Source organism: Triplophysa rosa, linkage group LG5 (assembly GCF_024868665.1).
Source record: "Triplophysa rosa linkage group LG5, Trosa_1v2, whole genome shotgun sequence".
Lineage (NCBI taxonomy): Eukaryota > Metazoa > Chordata > Actinopteri > Cypriniformes > Nemacheilidae > Triplophysa > Triplophysa rosa.
Window position 1 is genome coordinate 15,966,746 of NC_079894.1, and position 26,440 is coordinate 15,993,185.

The 26,440-nt window shown below is 40.3% G+C and overlaps 2 protein-coding genes across 2 annotated transcripts in view; one reads left to right on the top strand and one right to left on the bottom strand.

Moving 5' to 3' along the window:
• Nucleotides 1-2,134: 2,134 nt before the first annotated feature.
• Nucleotides 2,135-25,843, bottom strand: brinp3b (bone morphogenetic protein/retinoic acid inducible neural-specific 3b). The gene is made up of 7 exons (XM_057334032.1): nt 25,611-25,843; nt 22,082-22,272; nt 18,692-18,885; nt 10,025-10,130; nt 9,523-9,759; nt 7,072-7,294; nt 2,135-4,522 (listed from the first exon to the last, which is right to left on the bottom strand). The coding sequence occupies exons 1-7, from the start codon at nt 25,841-25,843 to the stop codon at nt 3,406-3,408; spliced, it is 2,301 nt and encodes a 766-aa protein (XP_057190015.1). The 3' UTR covers nt 2,135-3,405.
• rgs18 (regulator of G protein signaling 18) overlaps nt 25,800-26,440 on the top strand; it is a 71,128-nt gene continuing 70,487 nt past the window's right edge. Inside the window, exon 1 of the mRNA XM_057334033.1 lies at nt 25,800-25,898. Coding sequence (XP_057190016.1) covers nt 25,857-25,898 — 42 coding nt within the window. The 5' untranslated portion in view covers nt 25,800-25,856. The remainder of the gene's footprint in view (nt 25,899-26,440) is intronic.

Consider the following 26,440-nt stretch of genomic DNA (forward strand, 5'->3'; position numbering starts at 1 on the left):
ACCATATTAAAATGGTAGTCAAAGGTGCCCCAGAACTGTTTGCTTTCCTAAATTCTTCAAACTATCTCATTTTGTGTTCAACAGAACAGTATACTGTATATATATATACAACAATTTTTTCTACTTTGATAGTGAATGATGTCCCAGAACTGAAAATTGCTAACAGTCTTCCAAATATTTTTCTTTGGAACTTTATCAATTTATACAGATTTGGAACAACTTGAGGGGAGAGTAAATGGTGACAGAATTTTCATTTTTGGGTGAACTGTCCCTTTAAGCATCTTGTAGTCTTTATGCATAAAATGTTAGTGATGTTTATCTTCTGACTCGTAAACAAAGCATCCAGTGCTGTTATTATGTTCAAGACAACATTTAATTGTCTGACTTTAATGAATCAACAATGAATCGTGCCATTTTCATGAACTCAAGCCGAGCAGGCCCTGAATGAGATTATTGTTTGTCTGTCCACAAATATTGTCTGAGATTTTCTTTCTGATCTCTGCATATATAATTACAACGTGATGCCCTTATTACCATAATTTCACTTCTGCTTTCAAGTCTTTCATCTTTAAAGCTAATTGGTACTGCTTGTTATTCTCTAACTGAATTTTTTTGTCATTATTTTTAGAGTCCCCAGTCTCCATCTTATTATGCTGTGTGTTTTATTGCTGTTATTCATCAGATCTTGGGTCACAATTTACTGTCAAAGCAGATTTCAGAACTGTCAGCTCACTGGGACAGTTAATATCTCAGTAACCTACTGTCTTTTCACTCTGTATCATCTTTTCACTGTCTGAAGTGCAGAAAAGTCTCCCATACAAAAGGCATATGATCATTTCTCCATCCCTCATTTGAGAAATACAGACATGTATTGTGCACTGAATGCAGCATTACTTCAGTAGAGGTTTCAATGCTTCGAAGCAGGCTTTAGGTTAGATACTGTATATAAGAATAATAGAAACAGAAAAAGAGAATGAGACGTAGTAAAGTCTTGTTATTTTGCTCGTTTCACTGTAAAAAAGTCCCTTGAAAAAATGGGCGCCAGAAATATTCCATAAAATAAAACAATTTCCCTGTAAAATTATACTCCCCCCCGTTTTTCTTGTAAATTTGGCGATTTTTGACTGTATTTCAAAAATATGTGAAATTACAGTTCTGTAAAATTACGTTTTTTACAGTGTTGTTACGGCCACTCAATGTAAAGTAATAAAATTATTGAAAATTCCCTCCATTAACTACTTTACATTAAAGTAATATTGTGGGTAAAAAAAGTAACTAATATAATTTCCATCTTTAAAACTTTGAAGTTTAATATTTTGTCTTGTTTATTAAAGGTGGCATGCACTGCATAACAGGAATGACGCGACTCTCCTTGTCCACTGAGCAATAGCTCATTGCCCTTCAGCTGTTTTAATGTCTTCTTCCAGCGCTGTAGCGTGACATCACTTCAGCGGAATTGCCCACAGTGAATGGCGCCACATGCCACATCCATACTGATGAAAATCTGCTCACCTTACTCGGCAGCACCTTGTGGGTCAAGCTCGTCTGACGGATAGAAACAAAGTGAAATTTACTTTACAATGCGGATGTCAATCACAGCCCGCTGCCCCGGAGAAACAGATGGTTTCGTAAAGCCTAAAAAAAATTCATCTGAACCCCAGTAACCGAGGTAAATAGCTTGCGTGCTTTGAGCGGCTCCTGCAGCTGTGGAGAAGGATGTGAGATAATGGGCTCTGTCCAAAGCTCCTGCCTTTCAGGCCCCGCATGTCTCCATCTCCTCAGTGCTCATCCATCACACCGGGAGCGATGTCGGAGTAGAGGACTGAGGGAGGTCACTCTCCTCATCGTTATTCGTCTGCCGATGAGTGCCAGTACTCGTCTTTGGAAAACAGCGTATTTAGGGCACTAAATCTGCCATAAAGGAAGTGGGAGGGGACCTTATGCTGTCCATCTTTTCAGGTTCAGCTATAATGATTGTTATGAGCTTTCTCACACGTTGAGACATGAAGGGACGTTGAGGGATGAGATTGAAGATGTTTCGTGAATCAAGCAGAAAATCATGTTTATTAATGGATTTGTGATTTAGGTTTCAGAATGCTGTTTTCACCTTTGCATTGACAGATCAATACATATTTATGCATTCACAAAATTTGAATATGTAATGTCAGTAATGGTTCATTCATGTAACGTCTTCATGGAGCAGTTTGACCTTTTCTGTCTTAGAATGAATGGCGCCACATAAAATACATATCTGCCTTAATATTTTTGGGAGGATACTTTTAGTGCAGGATAAAATATTCTGTATTAGAATGTAAAATACATTATCTGCCTTAATATTTTTGGGAGGATACTTTTAGTGCAGGATAAAATATTTTGTATCGATGTAACTGAATAATAAGTGAAGAAAAGGTAATGCATAAAATAGTCTAGGGGTAACCCTCACAAAAACATGTTCGGGCCACATTCACCCCAAAATCAAGAGATAATATATTGAATTTGGCCTGAAAAAATATCCCTAATTTTTATATCATTATTACTTGCATGACAATTGACCAAATATCCCAATAAATACTCATTACAATATTGCATCTCAATGTTTTATTGTCATTATTGTCAATGGTGATTCGCGATTTACTGTATTGGGTAGTTGACAAATATACAGTACCATGAATGTGTCCTGTGATGTGACACAACAAAAATTTAGAAAACACACTGTTCATAATATATTATTTTATTAATATTTATAATAGAGATATTTATCTTCATTGTTAATTTTTTTTGCTGTCACACCATAGGACACATTTATAATTTATTTTTCAACCATCCTAATACAAGATTTTAAATGGAAAAATAATTAATACTTGGACTATTTTTAGTGGTTAAATCAACCTGTTACATTAAGAAAGAAAAAAGCTATGTTTTCAAGTGCTTTCAGTCCAACAGCAACGATTTGTAACTTTCTTTTGACTTTGGTGTGAATTGACCTTGACATGCTCATGACATGTTCTGTAAAAAGTTAAGCTAATCTGATCACTATTATACTCAGTTTTATACTTCAGATAAACAAATGTTTAATGTAGTCTGTTGCAATTACAGAGCTGGAAGCCAGCCAACCCCAGCCAAAATGCACTACAAAAACACATAATAACAATTTTTGACTATTTTATTTCATTAAAACATGGCAGAGTTGATAAAATTGTGCAAAACTTTGTTTCATCTCAACTACCATTTGATGCAAAGACATCAAATATATAACATGTCTATGAAGAGGGATGAATTATTATCAAACACCGACAACAATGACCCCCCTCTAAAAGGAATTTTCTCTTTTCTCATATACAATTCAAAGTCGTTTTGCAGTCAGTAAAGCCAAACATCAATGGCAAAAATAAATTGATTTGCTTTTTAACTACAAAGTTTTGCAGCTTCGTAATCTTTGTAGAAGGGCTGTTTGGCACTAAAAGTCTGCAGTGTGGAAAGTATTCTCTGTACCTCAGGGCTGGAGAGTTTCAGTCTGTGTCGAAGCAGGCACGAGAACAAATCTAAAGGCAGTGGACCAGGAGGAGACAGTTTATTGACCCGATATCGGATCTCCATTAGTTGCAGAAGAGCAGAGTCTTGAGAACCCTGAGTGTACGGATAGTCCAACTGCAGGATCAGGTCCTGGATAGCTTCAGGGTCAAAGTGCATGCTGTAACCAAACAACTGCATACTGTTGATCTTCATGTATCCAAAGTTCTGAGAAGGATCTGCGACCTCTAGAGGCTCGATGAAGACTGTATCGTTTCCCTGAAAGGAGTCGCTTCGAACGCGACTCCTCAGGTAGAAGTGAACCGTCTCAAAAAAGCTCTTCCACCGGTTGCCTAATGTCAACGTCCAGTTGTAGCAATCCATAGGAACATCCAGTTTGGTTTTCTCCCAGTCCGGGTAGCCGTTTTGATTGATGGGCATGGTCCAGCTTTCCGAATGGCTGCCGCCGAACGGGTTGACGTAGACGGACAGCGTGGGCTCTAAAGTGAAGTTCCTGGTCATGCAAATCTGCAGCGAGATACCGAGGAGCATGTGTATGCGATTGGATTTGAACTTGTTGCTCTTGAGTGTAAGCAGCATCCTTTTCCTCCAGGAGGGGTCAAACCAAACGTTGAGGCGCACGTCGTTGCTAACAAAGAGGGCGTGCGCGGCGATGCGGCCGTCGTGGTGCTGCAGCAAGTAGCGCAGCTCCAGGTCCTGCAAGTCCGTCTCGAAACCAAGGTAGTGGTCTGTTGGGTTGGGTACGGCGTATTTGCAAACTCCATGACTGAGCACGTAACCCAGGTTGCAGGCAGAGCAACGCGTGCGGTTGTCCTCAGAGCAAGATGCGCAACGAGGGCCGTCGCCCACTTCGCAAGGAATGACGGCATGACACGAGGGATATTCGTACGGACAGGCACAGCTCCGAAGTTCCTCTACGTACAATCCAAGTTGGTTATTCTCACTGCAGTACAGGACGGAGAGTGTGAATTTGAGCCAGTAACTCAAGGGCCTAAAAACACAACAGCAAGAAAATACACAATTTGAGGGGACTAGACAAAACAGCAATTTTCTGGTTTGTAATGTATGCAAATAATTGCACAGATCATAAGGCAATGATTAGCAACAAACAAATGATATACTCGCTGCCAATAAACAGCTTTGTTTAACAACAGTGCTAATTGCTTTTCAACATTGAGCTCTGCTAATACTGCATTGGAAAGCATGGCTAGGATAGAAGTAATAGCCTCAGAGGCTGGAGTGGGTGGTTAAACAATAGATTAGCCATTAGTCTTCTACACTCATTTGGAGGTCAATCGTAGAGAGACGATTGGACTTTCTAATCAAATACCACAGGTATAATGGTTCCTTCAAGTATTTGTTGTGACTCCAGAGGAAAACAATACTGTTCAGGATTTACTCATTCAATGCTCAAAGGACTCAATGTAGATTATATTTATGTATCCATGTTTATCAATTAATTTGATTAATTTACTGATTTAGCTTGCATATTAATTCAGCTCATAATATGAACTATGAATTGTGTGTTGACTTTTTACAGCAAATTGCTTGAGATGTTTCCTTATTTATAGTGTCTGCTAAATGAAGAAAAGTGCAGTAAAAGTAATGCAAACTACAGTTTTACAGTGTTACATTCAAATAAATTGAAAACAGATTGATCCTTTAACTCAATGTAAAACTATGTTGTATTTTTCCATCCTCAGTGTAGTCATCCTTTGTCTAGAAAATTTCTTGACATTTCATCAAGTAGCTTCTTGAGGTCCCCATCTAGTACTATTATCTAAAGGCGGAAGTATGGTCCGTCCGTCTGCGCGCTGTCCGCATGACGCAATTTTCGTCATCAGAAGGGTTCGCAGTCGTCCGCACACCCCGTCCGCGTGCAGCTCATTTTTTGAGACCGCACGGACGTGCCGCGTACAACAGCGCATGCTAGGGGTCAATACACACACAGAAATACAAAACCAACACGCTGAAACCAAGAACAGTAAGCTTAGAAGTAGGGATGTAACGATTCACCGTGAGCCGGTTGAAAATCGGTTATAATGAGTGACGATTCAATTCGGTTGAGGCTTGAACTGAATCGCAATACATTTTTTGAACAGCAGGGGCCGCTATTTTCACTGCAAACCTAAACGTGGATGCTGATATTTCTTAAATGCAAAAAAATCCAAGAAAAGCACAGACAGTATTAGTTTGTTTATATTAAAGAGACTTTTTCTATTATTAATTTGTTATAAAATTGCAGTTTAGTTTTGTTATTTGAAATAAAACATTATTTTATTATTCAAAGAAACGTGAAGCATTTAAGAAATAATGCAAGGGATGTTGTTTATTTCTAATTTGTTTCAACTCATTTTTTAAAAATAAATCGTGAGTAAATCGTGAATAAATCGCATCGTGAGATCAGAATCGTGAATCGCATCGCATCTTGAGCTGAGTGAATCGTTACATCCCTACTTAGAAGCATATCCTTCTCCATACTGTTTGGTTTTTGTTCTTGTTGTCTTGCTGTTTGCTCAGAATGTTTGGCAAAAACACTTCCTCAATCATTAACTCGCAGTGGGTCTGTAAATGACGCGACTCAGCGCTGCCCTCTGACGGTCTGGTTGAGCACACATACTCATTTGTATTGTGCATGTGTTGAACTCGGACGTCCGAGCTTAATCCGTGATGAGTATGCGCAGGAAGTTGTGCGGACGCGTTTGTGCGTGAAACGGACACTGACGCGGAAAGTCAAGTATGCCCGTGGCTTAATACAGAGATATTACTGGCTGTTTTTACATGATCATTTATTTCGCACTGTAAAAATTGTATCTGCAGTAATAGGGCGCCATGTACCCTATTAATATAAAGAAATTTGTATTGAATTTTTATACATTTATTTTGCATTTTGAATTTTGCACTGCATTGTTTTGTGTTCTGGCAGTATCAGTAAATAAAATTCTTGTTTTTTAACAGTGCAAATCATCTATTTTGAAAAATTATGATATATACTGTACATTTGTGATGAAATTTAATCAAATTAATGGAATGGAATGAATATGCTGGAACAATTACTGTTAATAGATGCAAAAATTCCTCTATGATCAAAAGATCAAATCAAAGGATTTTTAAGCTTTGAATGGAACTGTACATATAATATAGAGCTGAACCTTTTTACAATACTGTAAGTAATCTGGCTCAGTTCTTGGAAGACATAGACCTTTGACAACAGATTTTATATGAGTTTGATACACTGTTGAGATGTTAAAAACGCAAATAAGACACAAAATCTGAGCATCACTATCTAGTAGAAACAAGTTAGATGGTAAATAGACCTTACTGTAGGCCTATTTGTGTTTTTTTCAATCCTTTGAAAGATTATGCAAAAACACAAATCAATCTGAAACTTTAATGCATTAAAAGATGCAGAAATACTCAGAATTCCTTATAGACTCAATCACTGCAACATTTCATGTAGCTTCATTTGCATGACTTGCATAATTATACAACCAAAAAGTTGGGTTTCACGAGTTTAATGTGTGTATAAATACCTCTTACCTCTCCCTCAGAGAGACTATTTTAGGCTGAGTGCGGCATCTTTTGCTGAGGCTGAAGAGTTTGTTAGCGGTTCGACGGGTCTTGGTGAGCAGGAGGTTAAGCTGGGATTCTAGCTGCCTGTAGTGCTGTTGTAGTGCGCTGTCTGTCCTCCACAGCTGCTGAATGTGTGATGAGTTTAGAGCGCTCTGCGTTGGCAATTTAGCAATGAAGCTCTGAAACTCATCTAATGAAAGAGTAGACTCGAATTAACACAGGTTTTCGTGAAGAGTTTCAAAGCTGTCACTCACAATAAATTAGCAACAGTGCTGTAGGAAGCCAATTATAACAGTACATCAACCAACTAACTCTGTGTTGAAATGAAGGCAAATCGTTTACCTCTTACACAGAAAAATGGAGTTGAGAAATGTACATTAAAGCGTAGCACAAGCTACACGACAGCAGCTTTTTGCCCTTTCATATGTGAATAATTTGCGGCAAAAAGCCTCAGATTCTAACCAACTCACAGTGTGTGTGTCAGTGTTCATTTTGTGTGATTTGTTGTGTAAAGGCTGAAGTATAGTTCCTTTTTTACACGTATGTGAGGGACAGTGTACAGTGCGCGTAATGCAAATTTCGTCATCAGAATAGTACGTGCGTACTGTACGTGCACCGCCGGAATTTTGTTACCTCGCGTACAAAGTATACGCACAAGTCGCATATGCGCATTCCATTTCTTTCAGTAATTAGTTTAACCACCAGGTGGTAACCGTGTCCTGGGAGCATCGATTCAAGGTAGTAGAAGAAAACCTGACCCCATTAGGCCCGGAGAGGTATTGCAATATGTCGCCAGTGTGTATGCTACGAGTTGAAAGCAGTATACTTTGCAACGCTGTGCATTCGGCTGTACGCGTACGCTTGTGTACATGTAAAAAAATAAGTATGCCACAGGCTTAAGGCATGTGTGCATCATAAGAGCAACAACACAGCAGAACAAACACAGTAATTCCAACCTGATCTCACGGGAATTTGTAACTATTTTACAAGGTGGCTAATTCATATGTATTCGTACGATGTGAATCAAACAAAAACGCACAATTATTAGAAAAACACAATACTAAAGCCCATCCCCCAACCCCCATCCTAAACCTGACGTCACTGGCACAAAGCAATTCATACTAGAACGTACAAATAAGAACGTAAAAACTCATACGAATTAGCCACCTCGTAAAATAGTTACAAATTCCAGTGAAATTGTGTTGGTAATGCACAATTATTTCACAGAGTTGCAAATTCTTATGAGTTTGTACAATGTGAATTGTACAAAAATGCACAATTACTGTACAATAGTAATATAATGAAGCCACACCCCTACCCCCACCCTTAAATCTGACATCACCAAATCATATGAATGAAATCGTACAAATTCATACTGTGACACTGTGATGATATACTTTCACACGGTGAAAAGTATAACATTTTTTATCGTATATTACTTCTTAAATGACTAATACAGAGAATTATGAGTCAGTGTTGAGTCATTTGAGCACCTCACGCTGCTTAGAGCCCCTTTAGAAAACACTAACTCGAATCAACATGCAAATCCATAATTCTTCAGATTGGTTTATGCTGGTCTAGATGATTGACCAGCACAGTCATGACATTCACCTTTAAATATATGGGTTAAGATGGTGTACCAGTATGGTCTTAAAGGGACAGTTCACCCAAAAATATCATAATTTACTCCACTACCACCATAGACTGATTTAACTCTGCTCCGATCCGAAAGCGAGGCAGAGGTGGGAAGAAAACCTGAAGGACAGATAGACTGCAATGGTTTGGACTACCATTGAGTGTATGTGACATGAATAAACAAATGATGCGTTTAAAAACAACGTTAGAGTAGCTGTGTGTGCGCGAATGAAACCTGCTTATGGCAGTTTAAACAGTCACTAATATGTGATGGTATGGCTAAAGTGGTCAAGTAAAACAGCTCATATGATATGCATCCTATGCTTATATTTTCACATTTTAGATCATAAATCGTTTTAATAACTCCAGGTTGGTTGTCCAAACCATTGCAGTCTATCTGTCTGTAGCGAGGAATTCGGGACGAGAGCCGTGGGGCAGGAAGGCGGGGCCAGTGGCGTGAGTGATAATGAGTATCAGCTGTATGCGCACCGGTCGCTCATGCCTCACGGGGGAGCTCGGGAGCATAAGAGGATGAGCGACAGGACTGCCGACGAGAGAGGACCGGGCCCGGAAATGCTAAGTTTTGTTTATGTTCGTGTGGCCGGCAGTCGTCCTTGAGACAATTTTCATTTTTGGGTGAACTGTTCCTTTAATGGTGAAGCTGGATGGACCAGGTTAGCTGGGTTGGTTAAGCTAGTTAGTTGGGACCACCTGCATCCCTGGCAGCCAAGGGGAGAGAAACCATTCAGAAGGCCAAACAAAGAAAAAAAGATGTCTTTGCACCTGAGTTTTGAAAATCCTGGATCTCCTGCCTCCAGGCCTCCCTCATGCGCTCCAGGTAGCTCTCATGGGAGCGGATATCAGCCTCGGGGCAGTTACAGTTGTGAAACGCTGCATTGCATTGGCACCAGCAGTCGTTGTCTTTGCACACAAATTGGCCTTCGGCATTGCAGCCTATGTATCCTAAGGCGGCCTGAACAAAGCCGTTCCTTAAATAACTAGGCAGAATCGCCTGCAGCCCTAGAGGAAGAAATACAGGAAGGAAATGTGTGAGTCCACAGGACCTCATTCTTGTCAGTTGATAAATCCTTTAATCTAATTAGCCAGCACAGTCAACTATCAACATTCAAGATTTGTGTATAATTAGCCGGCTAATTAGACAACGCCGGCATCGACGCTTTGATCGTGTAGCTCATCACAAAGCCGCAAAAGCACTCTGGAATTAGCATTGTGATGAGGGTGATTGTCACACGGTGAAGCCACTTTGGGTCGTGTATTTCTGTACCTTGTAACTGAACTTTTTTTTCCTGGCTGTGAACCAGAACGGAGCTGACAGAGTCCAGGTTGTCATAGTTACTGCAGCCCAGAGGGCCGGTCCGGGTCTCAGTTACCTGGAGAGAGAAAGCAATTTTTGGTTTTGTTTAATAAAATAATTGGCTAAGCAAATAGAAAAAACAATACACTTGACCAGCTGGGATTTTCAACTTAAAGGGATAGTAAGTTTACACAAAAATGAAAATTCTGTCATCATTTATACACCCTCTTGTCATTTCAAACCTGTATAACTTTCGTTTGCAGAACACAAAAGAAGATATGTTGAAGAATGTTGATAACCAAACAACGCGGTGCCCATTGACTGGCATTGTTTTTTTTTCCATACAATAGAAGTGAATGGGTACCGTTGCTGTTCGGTTATCAACATTCTTCAAAATATCTTCTTTTGTGTTCTGCAGTAGAAAGAAAGTCTCACAAGTTTGAAATGACAAGAGAGTTAGTCAATTATGACAGAATTTGTTTTTTTGGGTGAATTATCCCTTTAAAGATTTTAAAGTCACCATGAAATGGAAGTTGTGATTGACTTCTTTTCCATATCGTGACGTATATCCGAGTGAAATGGCTTCTGAAATTAGAAAAAAAATGTAGGGCGGGGGTTTATTGCTCTTCCCTTTTTGATTGGTTTGTTGTAAGTTGGGCCTGCAGGGGAGGGCTAAAAATGGCTGGCCATTGGACAGTCAGTAATAGTCCTACCTCTTTTTTGCTGCTGACGTCATGTGGTGAAGAGTTGTTGTTGAGAGGGGGAGAGGAGCTTAACGTTTTTGATAAAAGATTAAAGGTGCAAATGAATTAAAAAAAATTGTGTGTGCGGATATATCATTTATAATAATCACTGCAACACTGTGTAAAACACTTAGAATTTTCCTGTTTGACTTTAAGGATGTATACCAATGATTTTCCAGATTTCTCTATGATTCTTTTTCGCTTGTAATTATTAGGATTATTTTTTAATTATTTTCTAGACATTGCACTTACAAAAAGCAATTTCTTGCAAATAAAATATTTTAGAGGTGAGCACATTTATATTGCCGTTTTAAGTTATTATTAATTCCATGACATTTTCAGGCCAGGAAATTAAAAACAGATCAAATTATAAAATGCCCAGGTTTTTCATGAAGAAACTCTGCAGCTCATTTTTCAAACACTAACTAAATTATTACATTTTAAAAAAGTGATGTAATGTAAAAAAGTCTAACTTTTTTCATCTGCAGAAGCGGTGACAGCTGTATAGGCCCACCTCTGTTTGTCTAATGATGCAAGAGTAGGGCTGCATCTGCTGCTCATTTATCATGAAACTAATTAGGTTAACATCACTGTATTTAATTATAAAACATTTTTATTTTATTTTTGCAGCCCATGCAGAAACACTTATCTTTTGCTATAGCATAACAATATGGATTTTTTTACAAAAGGACATTGCAAATCCAGTAAAATAATGTAAAAGCTAAGATAATTTATCATTTGTGGAAAAAAAACATTAAAAATTACTCAAACGCATGAAGTCAAGGGCAAGAATCAGCAGTGTGTGTGTATGTGTGTGTGTGTGTGATATACAGAGAGAGATAGAGAGAGAGAGAAAATTGCAACTTCATTACACCCACAGCAGGCTTGTGTGCTTCTGTTAATACTGCTGGGGGAAATTCATTAAATCCTGAAAATTTCCTCTGAGGTCCCGGCCAACTCATTGTCCCCAGAAAGACCATAAAAACAATAAGCCTTTTGTTTCATATTGCATCTAATTGTACATCAAAGAAATAAATGAGACAAAACGCCAAAAAGGATTGCTGCAAATTCATAAAATGCTTTATATTTTATCATGACAGATGACAGATTTTGTGAAAAAATATTTCTTTGAAATGAAAAGATTGTCATTGCTTCAAACGTGTAAGCAGCTATTTTACAGTACAACACAACATTTAAAGAATCTTTGAGGATGTCTCTGTATCACGATGGTCCCCCCACAAAGCATCATAAAGCAGTCCAACTCATGCCACATATAAATCATAAAAACCCTGATTAAAATCTGATTAAACTGATTTACACTTATTCACAGTGGCTTTCAAATCTATTATGATGTTTTAACTCCTCTTTTTCACACAGGGCTGTTCTGTGACTTCAGACGTCATGCTGACTACTTTTATCATGTTTTAATGGTGCTTTGATAGCATATTTTTGTTGTCTTGACAGACATGGTCACTATGAACTATTATATGGAAAACAGAACATGATTATAACTTAAAAGTGACTTTATAATGTGGTATAGAATTTTATTAACGCAATAAGGCACCCCTGCTTCACGTTGTGTCTAACCACATCCTTTTTATTCACAATAAAAATTCTCAAAACAAATTCAGTAAAAAACACCAAAAGCAAGTATTGAATGTCTTTTTTTAAGTACCCTCTGGATTTACCACTTTAATTAAAACAAAAGCCAAAGTAAGCATTTCACCTCCACTTTTAATTCTTTCATCTATGTTGAAATGTAAAACTTACACAAACACCAATAAATGAACAACACATCTGATAAGACAATACTCCTAATGAATCAAAAAATACAGTATAACGTCTTGGTTATGGATGTAACCTCAGTTCCCTGATGGAGGGAACGAGACGTTGTGTCGAGCCTACAGATGGGGTTCTTCCCTGAGAACCAATCGCTTCCGAATTCTTAGAAAAGGCCAATGAAATTGGCGAATGAAATTTGCATGCCGGACTCCTCCCCCAGATATCCGGGTATAAAAGGGAGACGGCGTGCCTCATTCATTCACCTTTGTTCTGAGGAGCCTGAGACCTCTCACGACTGGTGCAGTGGGCAGCATGTGTTGTGGCAAGAAGGACACAATGTCTCGTTCCCTCCATCAGGGAACTGAGGTTACATCCGTAACCAAGACGTTCCCTTTCTGCCGACAGATGGGGTTCCTATGGAAAACGGCACAACATTGTGCCCTGTCACAATCTTTAGCGAAGCGACGGTGACTGGCCTGGGCGTGTCAGCCGTGAGCGCTACCGCAAAATTGTGACCTACCAGTGGGTAGGTAGGGGGTCCCAGAGCTTTCTTGAAAGGTGGGAAGGCCCTTGCCTTCGGCCTCACTGGCGGCGGCCTTGTTTCTCTAACAGCGAGAAGCCGCCTGGTACCGTAAGGCCACTGGGTAAGCGCTACTTCCTCAAGCGGGGGATGCGCTACAGAGACCACTTCCTACCGCAGGGAGGAGTTTAGTGGAGATACCAACATGGTCTCACCGTTAGGGGAGAACTCATAGTTGGAATGTGCGGACTGAAGGAGTTAACCGCGAGGTGGAGGTCCACCTAGGGAAGGTCATGGGTTACCAAGGTGGGAACCAATCATGAGGATACATCAGACGGAACCGCCCTATGGGGGGTTACAACATCCGGTAGCACTAGGTCCGGTTAGAGCTATGTTGTGGATAACTCAGTTGGTACCCGGCCTAAGGGGCAGGGCTGCTCTGCCCAGCCCGCCCTCAGGAGGTGCTTGCTTAGTGATGGATGGAGTGCCTGTTCTTCACCCAGTGGGGGAAGAAGGGAGGCTAGTTTAGTACGCTGACCCCCCTAGAAGAAAAGGGGGGAGGTACTGTCATAGGCGTACACCCTACCGGCCGCCGGTCTTGCCTGATGCCTGCAAGACTCGAGCTGATACCGGTTTACGCGGCGGCTGTAGGACCTCACGAAGGTGATGGGTGTAGCCCAACCTGCAGCTCTGCAGATGTCTGCCAGAGAGGCGCCTCGAGCCAGTGCCCACGAGGAGGCTATACTCCGTGTGGAGAGAGCTCTCACCCAGTGGGCGCGGGCGATCTTAGGACAGGTACGCCATAGTGACGGCGTCCATGATCCAGTGCGCCAATCTCTGTTTGAGACAGCTGTAGCGAGTAAGGCGGGGCGAGAGCCGTGGGGCGGGTAAGGCGGGGCCAGCGGCTTAAGTGGCAATGAGTGTCAGCTGTGCGACCGCCGGTCCCCGCATGCCTCACGGGGGAGCTCGGGAGGATAAGAGGACGAGCGACCGGACCATCGAGAGAGAGGACCGGGCCCGGAAATAGGTTAAGTTTGTTTATGTGTTCGTGTGGCCGGCAGTCGACCGTGAGGTGGCTGCCGGCCTGTTATTTGCTGTTTAATGTTTATTTATTTTTGAATTAAAGTTTGTGAATGATGCCGGTTCCCGCCTCCTTCCTTCCCTACATTGAACTTTGTTACAACAGCCCTCCCTGCTGATCTCCAAATAGACAAAGAGCTGCTCAGAGCTCCTGCGGCTCTGAGTGCGGTCCAAGCAGAATGCGCGTACTGGACACAACACGGATGGGGTTGGGTCTTCCTCCCCGGTGGGGAGCGCCTGTAAGTTCACCACCTGGTGTCTAGGGGGAGTGGTGGGAACTTTGGGCACGTAGCCGGGCCGGGGTCTCAGGATAGCGTGAGAATCACCGGGCTCGAGTTCTAGGCAATCTGTGGACACGGAGAATGCTTGAAGGTCCGCTATTCTCTTGAGCGCCATCCGGAGAGCCGTCTTCATCTTGAGGTGAGAAAGAGCGGCATCTCCGAGGGGCTCCAGGACCGCATCAAGGTCGCAAGAGGGTACGGAGTGCGGGTGAGGCGGTAGCCTTCCCGCGCCCCTTAGGAACCATATGATCAGGTTGTGCTGTCCTATAGACTTACCAGCAACTGGGTCGTGATGAGCGGCAATAGCGGCTACATACACGTTCAGTGTGGAAGGGGAGAGATTACTCTCGAGTCTCTGGAAGGACAGCACGTTCCCGATCAAGCAACTCCGTGGGTCTTCTCTTCGAGAAGAGCACCAGGATGAGAAGAGGCACCACTTACAGGCGTATAGCCGCCTAGTGGCCAGGGCCCTAGCCTGAGTAATGGTCAGGTAGGCCAATGGGGGTAGGCCACTCAGGATGTCCTCGTCCCATCCAGGGGCCAGACATGGAGGTTCCAGAGGTCTGGCCTGGGATGCCATAATGTGCCCTTCCCCTGGGAAAGCAGGTCCTTCGTCAGGGGAATCGTCAAGAGCATTAGCTCCGAGAACCAAATCCGGTTGGGCCAGTATGGCCCAGTATCGACCTGGACGGGAGTCTAGGTCGAGCCCCTGGGGGACATCGACGTATCCTCTAGCTGCCCCACCATCGAGTGAAGAAAGGGTGATGGAACTAGTTGACGTGCATGCACCGAAAGGGGGCGTTCCAGGTCATACTAAGTTCCTCATGCACTTCCGGGAAAACACGGCACTGGGGGCAAGTGTGGCTTGGAGCCGCTCTCAAACCCGAGGTACCATGTATCCAGCCGTGAGCATTGGGAGACCCAATGCCGGCGGCCCGGGAAAGCATGGCTGACATTTCGACGTCCGCTTCTTCCTGGGCTCGACCCCCTGAGGGAGGGAGCTCCGAGGAATCATCGGAGTCCGATGCCAGTAAGTCACCCTCCGATGCTGCAACGGACGTCTCATCATCACGCACTGTTTACAAATACGTGGTTGAGGAACAAGACGGTGGGACCGTCTCATGGGGAACAGTCAGACGAGCGAGACAAGGTGCGAACGGTCCGCGAGCCAGTGGCTGATGGATTAGCGCTGACAGTAATCCTCATATCACCCTCGCTGCTCGCCGTAGCAGGAAGCAGACGAGGTGGTGAGTCCCGTGGGAACACAGCCACCCATGATGCAACGTCTGAATCGTATCCACAAGGGCTGCCCCAGCGTACTGGAAGCAGACCTCGTGTCCGTCCCCCTCCTCGATGAGTGTGTTGCACCCACGAGAACAGCGGGACATGCCACGCTGGAGAAATTTGCTCTTTTAGAGAAAAAACTCGAACACTTTTGGAACCGCCGAGACGCCCAGGGGAAGTCGCCGCAGGAAGGGACCGTCCGCTGCACCACGTCGTAGAACCGGCAGTCTTGTAGTTGCTATTTGTAGTGAAGTCTGTTGATCATGAGCGAAGGCTCCGAAGAACAAAAGGTGAATGAATGAGGCACGCCGTCTCCCTTTTATACCCGGATATCCGGGGGCGGAGTCCGGCATGCAAATTTCATTCGCCAATTTCATTGGCCTTTTCTAAGAAGTCGGAAGCGATTGGTTCTCAGGGACGAACCCCATCTGTCCGCTCGACACAACGTCGAGAGACCGACAGAAAGGGAACCCAAACTGTTTAGCTTAGACAAACCATTGTTCTTCAATAGACGCTTTAGCGCAATGAATGAGTGTAGAGACAGATCATTATTCAACCCGCCAATGAGGTCGGTTGCTGATGCCATCTGCCTCTTTGCTGAAGACCCAGCGAAACTAATGAAGCCAATAAATACAGCACCAGTGCATCATAATCAAAGCATGTAATTTATGCCCCCCTCAAACACCCTCCTAATACTTTCCTCACCTGCTCATCCATAAGAGCAACCCTGAAGAATCGCCCAACTAGCTCCATTTAACATCTCTGCTAACCCTCTCATGTTTCTTTCATATATCTGTTTTCCTGCCTCAGCGCTAGATGCAACTAATGACTTGAATTAGTCAATGCAGAAAGGAATCCGAACTGAGAGCTGAGCTGAGCTGATTCATCATTGTGATGCATGCTGTGACTAACACCGACAGGCGCTTTGTCCTCATTAATAGCAATTTAGCCCAGGATCCTCTCTGCAACCAGGCACCAACCCCAAAACAGTTTGCATGACTGAGATTGTAAATGAGTCACTGTGACGGCATTGACTGAGGGTTCTAAATTGTTTTTGGATGTGACGCTGCTGTCTGGGATTAAGACGTTGCCTGGGAGTTTTTCAAAAGAAAACCTTCAGTCATTCATATGAAGTCGTATGCACTTCAATGGTTTAAGTTTGGATTAATATTTAAATACCAGGCAGTAGCAAACAAAACCTGAGCAAGAGAGATCGAGTGTATTAAAAAGCTGCAGGCGGAAGGTTATTCTGCTGATAACTGCATATTGAATAATAAAATCACCTTCAAGGTGCTAACAGCTGCATGCAGGAAGAAGTTTGGATGTATGTATCGCCTGCAGCTGTATGCATGAATATAATTTTGGATTAAATCTCAAATCCTTTTTCCTTGAGTCAGTACCACAGGGTTGAGAGCGCATTAGAGGCTTTCTTAAAAATATATCAGAATACGGCTTTTATACCAATAATATTTTGATGCATTAGTACTGTAGTGTAGCTTTTGTATGGTATGCAAGTGGATACTGGTTTACATTCTAAACTTATACAATGTGCTTTTTTGTTGTTGTAAATGAATAAACCAAGCGAAATTTAAACTAGACTAACAGCCAGTGATTCCTTTTGATGTACTGCACTGTTTGTCACAAATATGATGAACATCAAAATATTTGTATTGCCATGGGATAAAATATATATTAACAAAAAAATGCAAAGTACACTTTTTTATATTTTGACTAATAAATTCTCAACTCACATTCTTTAGGAGTGGTTCTCAACCTTTTTGACTTTTCCACATTTTCCACAACAATATTTGAAGGTTCCCACATTCATAATTTCTACACAATAAAATATTCTAGACTTTGTGATACTGTAACTAGAAAGATGTGTAGTCCAACTTTTAAGAATTGACCTCTTCACTCTTTATTGAAATATTTTTTTAAAGATGCATTAAAAATTTTGTATGCATGTTGCATTGGTGTGTTTGGAGTGCAAACTGAAACTCTGTCTTGAGAACAATCAAACCAAGGGAATTTGTAACTATTTTATGAGGTGGCTAATTCGAAAGGAAATCTATAGACAGTTCCAAAGCAATAACATAAGCGTAACTGCACATACACGCTTTTACGGCCCGAACTTGACTTCTGGTACACATACGCAAAGAATCGAGTCCCTTGCGAGGGGGAGTTATTTCTGATAACAAGCAAAAGAAATAACAAGTAAAGGACATTAGCTAGAAGTTAACAGTATGTCTAGCCAATATTCTTTTGGGTTACCAGCAGAAGAACCGTTAGTTGGCTAAACTCAATGCGACAAAGTTACATGACCCATTCAACAAATTGTTTATTTAATAAAATTAATATACAATAAAATTCAACAAATTGTTTGTTTAATACAATTATTATACAATAAAAATATACATTAATATTAATATAAATTAATTTAAATATAAATAGTTATATTATTAGACACTAGCCAAACCGATCAACAAACAAAAACGCATCTGGCTCGAAGTTGACTTCCGGTTTTTGTTTGTTGATCGGTCTGGCTAGTGTCTAATAATATTTCCAAAAACACTGTGATTTGACTTTTTGCCAAATATGGTACGTTTGTTCAATAAATGTCCAATAAATATCTTAAGTTAAGTGTTTTGTCCATTATGGATTGTTTAGTCTAACCTGAGGGGACATTAAAAGCAAATATCATATTAATTTCACTTTTGGACACTACTGTATATTCATTAAATGAAATGGCAAACGCTAAGAAATATCTTGATTTTGAGTTGTTTATTTCACTACTTGTTTTATAAATAATTTATAATATAATTTATCTTGAGGCAACCTTAGAAGTTTGTTGAGGCACCAGAGTGGTCTCCGGCTCCCTGGTTGAAAAACACTGTTCTATTGGCCAAAAAATAATGACTATATGGGATGCTTCTTGTGGCAGATGTACCTTAATGGCGGTAGAGGCGATCTGGAGGTGATGGAGCCTTCGAAGCGTGCTGTCTCTGTCTATGAAATAGGAGGCGGCCAGTTGGTGGAGGGCTTCAAGGGTCAACGAACCAGCCGTACTGTTGGAAGCACCTTCATTCTGCTGACCTCTGCTGAGCTTGCTTTTGTCCACGAAAATCGTCAAGGACTCCTCGCCTGATCAAAAGCCAGACAAAAAAAGATCATCTCAGCTGGAGAACCTAATCAACTCTAATCATCTCCAGCATGAGCTCCTTGCGTCCCGGCCCATCAGGGGCCCGCAAAGCCCCAGCAGTCTTTCCCATCTGACACGTCAGCTCTCATTACACGCACGCTACAGATGAGAGCATCCGTCATATCTGAGCGAGAGAGACCCAACGAAAATCAATTGACTCAGCTGGTGGGTTTGTTTGGAGAGAATAAATGCCAGGGATAAATGCTGGACTCAAAAGGTGTCCAGTGGAGCATTAGCAGGAGCTTTAAATGATCTCCACTTGCAGCCTTTATGTTATCAAAGAGGTATAATTATGGCGTAAGATATTGACTTGGAATAATATCTTTTGAAGAAATGTGTACTGTAAACAATCTCTCAGCAGGGTGGGTATAAAAGACTAGAGTATTGAAAGAGTTCTCAGTGAAGTGGATCTAAATATGAAATAGTTTTCAGAACCAGCTAGACAAACATGGAAAGTGATGTTTTCATCTGCACACTTTTGATCTTGACTCTGTAAACTCCAAGTATGTATGTTACAACTTGAAGTCAGCATAAAATGGCAGTTGCAACAAGTTTTACTTCTGTAAAGAGATACCTTTAAAAAATGCCCATATACGTTATTTGCCCAGACTGCGAATGATTTCGGATAAAAGAAGCGATGCAAAATAATAACATTTTGATGAAAGATTATGAAGACAATCTTTTTTCATCAGAATAACATGCACTGATCAAGACCTGATGTGAAAAGTACATGTGTTTATCTGTATGAGACCTGCAGAACTACAAGGAACACCCACTACTAACATTACACCCACAACAAATACTTCAAAACAAACGTTACGTCATCAACAAATACGTCACCCCACACGGCAGTCTTCTTTATATGTATTCCTTGCTGTTTAAGCATTTTAACTCTTATTTCTTTGCAGTAAAAATTAAATATCCATATAGAACAATACATCTAAAGAAAATTCTGTCATCATTTATTCACCCTCAAGTTGTTCCAAACCTGTATAAATGTCTTTGTTCTGCTGAGCACAAAGGAAGATATTTGGAAGAATGTCAGCAATTTGCAGTTCTGGGACAACATAGTAGGAAAAAATAAAATGGTAGTCAAAGGTGCCCCAGAACTAACTGTTTAATTATTAAAAGTATCTCATTTTGTGTACAATATTTTTTCTATTATGGTAGTGAATAATGTCCCAGAACTGCAAATTGCTAACATTCTTCCAAATATCTTTCTTTGTGTTCAACCGAACAACGGAATTTATACAGATTTGGAACAACTTGAGGGTGAATAAATGGAGACAGAACTGTTATTTTTGGGTGAACTAACCATTTAAGAAATTTTGGAACATTTATAAACACGTTTGTGTCAACATGCACACAAACGCACACAGCGATCAAAGATGACTACATATTGTTACATAGCAGTTTTACAAATATTACTTTACAAAACCTCCTGCCACTAGAATTCATGTAGCTTGTGTAAATGATTAGGTTAGTAGCCAGCCCCCACACACCCAGCAGTGTAAAGACATGTTTAATGAGCCACCAGTCACCGGGCTTGGGACAACATGCCTATTTGTGGCCCTGCACTCCAATAAACAAGCAATGTTATCACGATACCCTTTTTGCTACTTGTTTCTCAGCACGGCGGCAATCATGTGCTGATTTGTAGTTATAATGTTATTTTTGGCAGATACTGGATTATAGCAATTACTTAATAGGTAGTCAAGTAAATACACACCATAGCTCTGTTAAAAATGAACAGTTTCAAGTCATGAAAATACATTAAAGACAGCAACATATTAAGTTCTGAAAGAGAGAACTTTGTTATGAAAACAATTATGATATATATTGAAAACAATATCTAAATTGAAGATATATAATATGTATAATACTGTATATTATAGGAACAGTTCACCCAAAAATGAAATTTCTGACTTTAATTGCTCCATAGAAATTGCTTTAGAAATGTCTTTGTTCTGTTGAACACAAAAGAAGATATTTTGGAGAATTTAGGAAAGCAAACAGTTACTGGGGCACTTTTCACTATTATTGTAATTTTCCTACTATGGTAGTAGTCAATGGTGTTTGGTTACAAGCATTCTTCCAAATATCTTTCTCTGTGTTCATCAGAACAAAGAAATGACAGAATTTTTTTGTGGGTGAACTGTCCTTTTAACGACATTCATATGCATAAATAAGTGCACAGTCACAGAAAATTTTTGTATAACCCAGACAGATCTTTAGAGAAGGCATTTACAATGTAATGGTGACAGAGTCTTTTTAAGCAGTCTTTTCCCTCTTCACCCTCTAGCTATGTATACAGTGCACACTTCATCTGCTTCTGTTTTTATCAAAGGTGTTGTATTTTGACCATCATTCCAGCGTCGCCAGCTTCATTAACAATAAATGCAAGCAATAGTTTTGTCCCAGTCTCAGAATGATGACATTTGCAATTATCACTTTACAGCTTTTCCTACTTTTAACAGCTTTATGCAACAGTTAGAATATTCTACAAGCCGCTTGCTTTCATGCAGCTTACTGTGCATCATCAAAAGAGGAACGTGGAGCTTTCCTGTGGCTCAGTGGTTAGAACATGGCACTAGCAATGCCAAGGTCATGGGTTCAATCCCAGGGGATTGCATATAGTCAGAAACACAATGCAATGTAAGTCGCTTTGGATAAAAGCGTCTCGTAAATGTAATGCTGAATTTAAAATTACAGTATGAAAATAAGCATTTATTTATTATTACTAAATCAATTCTACCTACATGTTGTACTAAATGTTTGCAAGATTTTCCGAAAAAAAATGTGTGCTATCCCTAATTTTTGTCTCTGAGACTCATGAATCCAATCTTGTATTTTGGGTTCATGTTCACTTTAAACAACTCTTTGTATGCAGTTTGTTCTCTTTTACTGTATTTTAACAGGAAAATTTGCTGGCCCATTAAGTTAATCCATAAAGTCAAGTGATAAGCGACACATCCATTAGACGACACTGATTTTAGCGTTCAATAATGCATAATGTCACATTACAGTTACCTCCATAAACATGTCCTTGCAAACTCAGACACAAGACATGAATGTAAATCTACTGTGTAGCAATAACAACAGGTTTACACATACTGTACTCAAAAAATGTTCTCTTACCTCCCAGAGTGGCGGAGAGCAGGAAATGAGTCCCGTATTTCTTAATGATGTTGTCAGTTATTTTCTGCAAGCTTGGCCTTCTCCCCAGAAGCCTGATGTTATGGATGAAGTCGGGGTCAAAGGGCACGGCAGCCCCATTGCCTTCTTGCCTCTCCGCAGCAAGGCTGTTGACCTTCCATCGGCCGAACTCCCTGTGAGTTAGTAAAGCACAAGTAATCAGCGAGTCCCACCTGGCCGTCACATTATTCATTACAGTCACATTCATGCTGTCCTATCAAACATCAGCTTAATCTGGCTCATCTCCAGGCCTCCCTTTTTACGCCCTGTATTTCTATTCCAGAAATCTCTTTTGGACTCCAACAGTGGAGCCAGGACGATAGGTGGTATTTCATTGTGTAGGGCTTCGAGGGCCTCTGGGGAGCCAGGTGCACAATCTAAGCACATTTCTACAAAGCACTGAGCATGTAATCTGCTCAGATCCTCCTTTAAACTGTGTTTTGTGCTTCTGCATTTCAAACTGTGATTTGCAAACCGCACATAAGCAAAGCTGTAGTTTTAAACCACTGCTCGAACCGATCGCTGAGGGTGCACTGTCTGCTGTTTATTTCGGTGTTCATCACATTTCTTTTTAGAACCTCTGATCTGATTACATCCTCACACAGGAAACCAACAATCCCCCCAAAACATTTTAGTTACCCTATAAAGGAAGTAAACTAAAATGCATCCACTCACTATGAAATGGGTACTGTGAACCAAATCTTCTTTCTGTAAATACATTTGCATCCAACATTACCAAGCGAGAGAGTTGAGATTCAAAGTTTTGCCAGCTGATATTTTGTTATAATCAGGTCTGACAGAATTTCGTACAGTCCCTGAAGCTAATTCTCAAATGGTTTATCTTCAAACAAAGCATCCCACTCATGTGCTTCAAATAGACTGTAACAAAACTTGTGAGAGATTTGGGTGACACTTTTTCTCATCCATTATTATACACAGTATGCAACTTCTATTTAAAGCTTCACATCTACAATACTGTAAAAGATCTTTTAATACTATAGTGTGCTAAATAACCCCACATTCAATTTATATTGTGTATCTATGGTATGGAAATTCATTTATGTGTAAAACTTTAATGAAACTAAAAATGTTAATTATGAGAGTAGGAGCTTCAATCTTTTATTTCAATCATTCTCTTTTACATGGCCTTACTCAATATTAAAGATATCATGATTATATTTTACAGAATGTTCTTTATTTAGGATGATTTTATGAATAAATCTGTAAATCACAAAAAATGGCTTCAGATGGGTTTTCACAGACAGGGTCACAAGCACATAAATGCATAAAATAATTATTTGTATATATAAAACTTGGGCTGTCAACGTTAATGCATGTGATTCATTTTTCTAAATATTTAACGCAATTAACGCAGCATCCGTTTATTTAGTCATCCTTTGTCTAGCGTTACATTATATTAATCACGCTCTTATTCATGTAAAGGCCTTTAAACAATTTAAGCGAAACATAAAATTTTAATGAGGATTCTTCTGTATTTAATTTAGAATTTGGCATTAAAGACTGTAAAGTGTTTGAGAACATTCAATTTCTGTATATTTCCTACCTGTTAGACATGAAAGCTCACGATTATACTGTACCTCAATGTTGAACGGCTATAATTAATGTGAAAATATAGAAAAAATAATCAATTTAATGGAGACATCAGTTGCAGTACTAATATCAGAATGTTGGCTTTCATTCATAAAATGATGTTGTTAAAGAAATCTGTTGTTTCTACATTAATTTGGAGATTAGATGTGAAATTATTCAAATGTAAAAGTATATTTAAAAACAATCATGTTATGTGCGATTAATCGTGATTAATCACAGAAAAAAGTGTGATTAATCAGATTTTTTTAAAATCGATTGACAGCACTAATATTAACCCAGTTAAGATGCACTGTTTTAGGATCATGACATGAGAAACTGTAACTGTCACTCCATTACATTCCAACTTTAATATTAATACAGTACTTTAAAGAATCATTTAATACCAGTCTGTCAAATAACGGCAAATTAGATTTTAAGCAAGTATAACTTTTGCTTGATGGAAAAACAAAATCGTATCATATACAAATCAAGTTACTGTTTTCCAAGCAGAGAACAAATTGCATGCCAAGCAAAAACAAATTCCTCTTCTCAGGTTCCAAGTCTCCACCATTAGATCAATATTTATTATTTGTATCCCATTTCCCACCTTCCCCATCTCCATCACAAGGTTATTAGTCTCAACACTGTACAAAACACAGGTACTACTGCAAAGAAATCTCCCCTTGGAGATTAGCAATTAAAGCACAACTCTCACTGCTATTGGCAGAGTTTAAGACTCAAGGGAACCAATCCAATCACTCACATGAAGAGGCCAATCTAAAGAACAATCACAAAGGGAATGGAGAATGTTATTATCACCAATCAACTCAACGAGGGACGGTGTAAGTATTGGATGAGGTTTCTGATGAGCACCAGAAGTGAGCAACTAAGCCACTGATCACCACAGACGGACCAGAGAGGCCATGAGCGCTGCTTTGCTCAAGAGCTTTCTGAGAGCCTTCTGTGCAGACCTGAGGGCACCATGTAATCAAAAGCCACGAGCTATTTTTAATCAGAAGCAGAAACCTGAGGCTGAAATGAAGATCATATCAAGTGGACCCTGTAGCAAATAATAATCTGAAGATCTTTTGAAGGCTCCATGAAATCTGTGTAGGTGTATTTACGCATTAGTGTCTATAGCACTCGCTGTGCTAAGGAAAATAGAATTGTGTAATGACTTGTTTGCTTATGTCTAATTTCGGATAAGGTAGATACTTATGAAACCAATGACATCTACCACAGCATTGGTGTGATAGTGATACAGCGTTGTATATAAAGGTATTATTTTAAAATGAATGTTGTTTCAAAAGCAGAGAACATTATTAAATGTTGCTGAAATAGGAACTATTATTGAAAGGAAATATGCCTACTGCAAATATTAAAATGACAATCTTTGTTGCTAAAGAACAAACACTAACAAAGCCTAAAACATCACAGTCAAGATTTAAGTCACATATAAACTGCATTACGTATATAATGTGGATTCAGCCTTTTAAGTCATAATCTAAGACTTTTAAACCTATGTAAATGGAAAATAAAAGCATGCACTTGTGTTTTTCATTCAAAAACAAACTATATGAAGGCGCCATCGTCGACAGGATATGACGCAAGCTTTTGATTTAGACGTGTACTGCACCGTCAAATATTGTAAGTAGCATTTTCAGGTATCTGTGTTTTATTGATTTTCTCAAGTAAATTACACGTTTTAAACTGCATTTCCTAAAAGCATGACGTTTATAACATTGTTTTTGACAGGACATCACCCCGGTGACAGTCCAACAGAGGTAAACAACTTTCACGGAGTTGATCTCACCAACGAGTTACGTCCACAAGCGTGTGTGAATTCACCCTAGCGCAATATTATTTTAACGCTCTCTTGTACCTGTATATTTTGTATCTGGTTGTGAAACCGTGCTGGTATCGCTCGGTGAACTCAATGAATTCCTGAGATCGGTGGAATGGACCTTTATCGGACAGGAGCCAGTCGATCGGTTCAGCGGAGCCCACACACACGAGCACAGACAGCAGCACACAACACCAGCGGAGAAAGATCACCATCCCCTCCCATAAGAGCATCGGGTCAGGCGGTCTAAGACCAACACTCCGAACCAGCATCCTTCAGCCATACATGTTTCCTCCGTCCTCTCAGATCCCCGTTTTGTCCTGCAAGGTAAAACATCATGTTTTCCATCTCAAGTTAACAATACCAACATTGATTTCTGAAGAAGGTTCACTACCTGACAAGAGTCCCACAACTCGCGGGTATCCCGAGGACCTGTAAAATCCACTTGGCAAAGAAAAGCAAAACGTTTCCTAAGAGACGCAAGTTGTCTAAATGATCGCTTTGCTTTTGTTTGTTTCAGGTGTGGTTGACAGCAGGTGCACACGCGTTTCTAAATCCATGCTCGCGCTGCGCTCAGTGAAAGAAGTCGATGCACCTCTGACAGAGGTGGGAAAAAATAACAGAAATTGATTTAATGTACGCGGGAAATTTCGTTAGATTCCGCTGTTCTGTTTACTTGCAGGTAAAACGTCCCCTTTCTATCTCCACAGCTGATACGCATTTGATCAGTTGTGAAATGCGAGAATTAGTTACTGTTTCCCAACAGAGCATCTCCCTGACTTAACAGTTCCACAATGAGCAATACATATAAATGGAAAGTCTCTCTCTCTCTCTCTCTCTCTCTCTCTCTCTCTCTCTCTCTCTCTCTC